The 3,881-nt window shown below is 54.3% G+C and overlaps 1 protein-coding gene across 1 annotated transcript in view; it reads left to right on the top strand.

The window, feature by feature from the left end:
• Positions 1-2,540: 2,540 nt before the first annotated feature.
• Positions 2,541-3,881, top strand: part of SDRG_17137 (serine/threonine protein kinase) — a gene marked incomplete at its 5' end in the record, with an annotated part of 2,464 nt that continues 1,123 nt past the window's right edge. The window contains 9 exons of the mRNA XM_008623372.1: positions 2,541-2,567; positions 2,613-2,702; positions 2,749-2,847; positions 2,894-2,992; positions 3,046-3,144; positions 3,222-3,308; positions 3,362-3,496; positions 3,548-3,685; positions 3,734-3,828. Of these exons, the coding sequence (XP_008621594.1) occupies positions 2,541-2,567; positions 2,613-2,702; positions 2,749-2,847; positions 2,894-2,992; positions 3,046-3,144; positions 3,222-3,308; positions 3,362-3,496; positions 3,548-3,685; positions 3,734-3,828 (869 nt within the window). The remainder of the gene's footprint in view (positions 2,568-2,612; positions 2,703-2,748; positions 2,848-2,893; positions 2,993-3,045; positions 3,145-3,221; positions 3,309-3,361; positions 3,497-3,547; positions 3,686-3,733; positions 3,829-3,881) is intronic.

Genomic DNA, 3,881 nt, shown 5'->3' with positions numbered 1-3,881 from the left:
TCCACCCTTACGGGCTCTTGTACTACAGTGTATGTGTTGTGCCGTCGGGGTTGAATGCCGACGCAAGGTCTGCGCTTGAGGAGGATGCACCGCTCTTCAAAGGCAAAACGAAAAACTGAATTCGGTTCTTAGAAAAACTATCCTGTCCATTCGCAGTTCGGACAGCTCGCCAGCCAATAGGCATGCAGAACGGTCTTGGACTGCCACGTGGACACAACAGTATGCACGTCCAACGCACCCTTCCTACTGCAAACACGCATTCACATGGCGAGTGTGCGACGGACGCGACCTCCGCTTCGTTGCGGTGCCCAGCGGGCCGCTACCGACTTCTGCCGGAAACGACACTGCGGTGCACCTGGTGGATTCTTTATAGGGCTCCAGTGGTGTCATCGTCGGTGAAGGTGGTGCGTCTTCCTGATCTCGCTTCAATGTGGAGCCGTCGCCGGGAAGAGCATCATTTCAGCATTCGGGTCCAGTACTGCACAGCAGGGCGCTTCACGCACAACCTCTTGCTACAGCATCGCGGAATGATCAACATTGCACGATGGATAACGTTCATTAGGTGGTTTAAAGAATCGCTACTAAGATTTGCAGGCCCAGCAATTCTACTGTGACAGGCGCGGCCGCTGCAGTGGCAGTCGCGGTCGACGCCTTGGTTCGCTGCCGTCGTCTCTGCCCCGCGGCGATCTTTCGCTTCAGCTCCTTGGCTTCCTCAATCGGAGTCGACGTCACCAGGGCGCATGCAGCTTGGCGCTTCTGCTGCTCGCACTTGCGCTGCGCACCCGAGACTGGCGTCCGCACCATGATCGGGTCTTCTGTTCTGTGCTTGGCACGCGAAGTGCAATGGAATCCTGCAAAGCGAACGCAACATCCAGATACGATTCTAGCCTCGCGATCGAACTCATTGATCTAACACCACGCGTAGTATTAAGGTCCCGCGCTGTCGTATAGCAAGTGCACACGCTACAACCGTGATTGGCGCTGCGCGCATCGATCCCACATGCACTCGCTACGCTCGCGCAGGCATATGCCACAAACACGCTAGCGCGCAGACCCCAGCTATCGCCGGGTGCACTCGCTGCGCTCGTGGTTTGCGCTATCGCGCAGGACCCGGTCGCTCGTGGCGCGAGGGTTGGCTTAGGTACGTGGACCCGGTTAAGTGCGGAACGGACTTAACCGAGATTTTACCCACCCAATAGTAAAATCAAGATACAGCTTGACGACATTGACCTGCCACTCGTACTTGAACGAATTTGACCCTTCCCGACGCACGCCGGGACACCATGTTGCGACTTCATTTTGCCCGACCGTGCTATCGCACGGGCCCGGCTATCGCCGGGTGCCCTCGCGCTTCGCGCAAAAAAGTTGTTATTCAATTAAACGATCACTTCAAAACGATAGAAAATAAAATTAATGAATTGTGATCGGAATTTGACGGACAGGCCACCCGTTAAAATTCCCTGGTATCTGATTGGCCAAAAAGTCTCCGTGACGTGGCAATATGGTTGCGGAGTATTGAGGCAGCTCGCTATCGTAGAGTCGCCTACGCTCGAGTGGTGTTCCAAGTATCCCGTCTCCGTCGACTTGGATCGGCACATAAGCCCCACTACATGGTCAAGAAGAGGCGCGCGAAGCGGGAGCGCGCGGCTGTCTCGGCCGAGGCTCTCGTACTCGTCAAAGGTAAACGGGGACCTTGCTCGAGGATTGGACTTGCGTGGCAAGCAAGCGCCGAATGCCGACGCACGCTACATCATCCTTTTCATTAGGAGCTCGAAAGTGTGTGTATCTGTGTACTAGTACACCTCCTTGATGCCATCACCGTAGCCGAGATGACAGGGCAATTTACGATCCCAGTTGAAACTCGCGAGCGCACTGCGTTGACGCGGTAACCACTGAGCGTCGACGCTATAACATCCTAATAAACGCAAGGAAACATTCTTAATTGAAGACGCGCGCTTCGTGTCCATCCGTCCGTGGCTTCCTTCAACGAGGACGGCTCATTATCACAGCGCACCCAGTGTTGACCTCGCGCAGTACTAGTGCTTCTTGATCTCGTTGAGGTTGCTCTCGAGCATCTTACGGACGGCATTGCAGAGCACATGTGGTGGGCGCCCTCAACCGTAAAGTTCTAGCAGTCGAATACCGGTACGTCCGCTGCAGCTGTCCGCTGTCGGCGCTCACTCATGTGCGCAGCCCGCCGCCTGCGGTCATTGTTCTCTGCGCCCATTCGCCAAAACACTGCGCTTTTCTCATTTTCTTCGGCCTGTGATTGGCCAAGCATTTTAGCGGACAAGCAGCCGCTGAATTCTGTTCACGCGTCGCTTATGCTCGATTCAAAATAATACATACAAATATCCAGTCATTATATTCCTGGAGAGGAAAATAAAAATCCATGAAAGAGAATTTGACGGCTCCCTGTCCGCTAAAACGTGCAGGCCACTGTGCAGCCCAGAGTACTGTCCGTTAAAAGCATATTAATGATAGATTTTTCCGTCCTGCAGCCCACCCAATGAAATGCAAGATTGATTGTCACTTGACAAATGGGGGCATCGCTGACCAAGCAAGAGGTCGATCGAGTGAGGATGAGAGACGACTGATCTATGTGGCTGTAGGGAAGCCTTTGCACCGCTGCGAGAGGTGGCAAGCTGGATGTGATCCAATCCTGTCTCGACGACGGCGCCAACGTCAACTGCTTGGCCTTCGTACGTCAGAAGTCGCGCGCGATGACCTTACGCATTGTCGACGTAGGCGGGTTGCACGCCATTGCACTTTGCTGCTTCTCATGGCCAATATGGCGCCGCCGATCTGTTGCTCACGAGGGGCGCTGCCATCGCCGCCAAAAACGACGTAACTATTGCGTTGGCTCCTGCGTTTATTCTGTGTGTTGGTGTAGGCTGGTGAAACACCCTTGTATGTTGCTGCTCTGCGTGGTCACTTGGCCACCGTACGCCTGTTGCTCGAGAAGGGCGCTGCCACCGCCGCCAAAACCAAGGTACGTGGTGCGGTGGCCTCGCTCACGTGCATATATTCGGTGTGTTGGCGTAGCGTGGGGACACGCCATTGCACGTTGCTGCTCGGTATGGTTACTTGACCGTCGTACGCCTTTTGCTCGAGAAGGGCGCGGACGTCACAGCAAAAAACGGGGTATGTCACTGGAACCGAACCCGAACAATGTGTCCCATTCTCAAAATTTGATGAACGACATATTTCGTCTCTTGTAGAATGACGAGACGCCACTCGAGCTTGCAAAAAGTAAGCTTCATTTCCACGTCGCCCTGCTTCTCTCCTCCAAGGAAAACAACGATGAGGTACAACGTTATGTGAATATACCACCGGACGTCACCACGTACGATCTGCGTAGCCCTTGGCAGTGCTGCTACTTGTGGCCTCCTTGGCAAAGTATGCAGGTTCCAAGTATGGTCCGTACGTTGCAACTTTGCTACTCTATGCGATCGTGCTTGGGGTCGTGTACACGCTCTTCCTCGTGATGCTTTGGGTCGTGTACCAGCACTTCCTCGTGATGACCACGTACCTGCTTGGAGCATAGACTCACTTCAACAAGCTCTTCCTCGTGATGCTTTACGTCGTGTACCAGCTCTACATTGTGACCACGTACCTGCTGGGAGCACTGTTGTACAATTTATACCTACTTCTACTCTGGACCCGAGCCGACCCCTTGCCGCCGGTACCGTTGCTGCAGCAGAGTCGATAAAGGACTCATGGACGGATGTAGCAAAGCCTTTTCTTGGCTGCAAGAGACGGTGACGTGGATGCCGTGCGATTCCGTCTGTACGAAGGCCACAGCGTCAACGCCAAGGGCGAGGTACGGTGGATCTCGACAGTGATGACACTTTGCACTGATGTAGCATGATGGGACGCCA

This window comes from Saprolegnia diclina, assembly GCF_000281045.1.
Source record: "Saprolegnia diclina VS20 unplaced genomic scaffold supercont1.202, whole genome shotgun sequence".
Classification (NCBI taxonomy): Eukaryota; Oomycota; class Saprolegniomycetes; order Saprolegniales; family Saprolegniaceae; genus Saprolegnia; species Saprolegnia diclina.
This window is presented reverse-complemented; position numbering and strand designations above follow the sequence as displayed.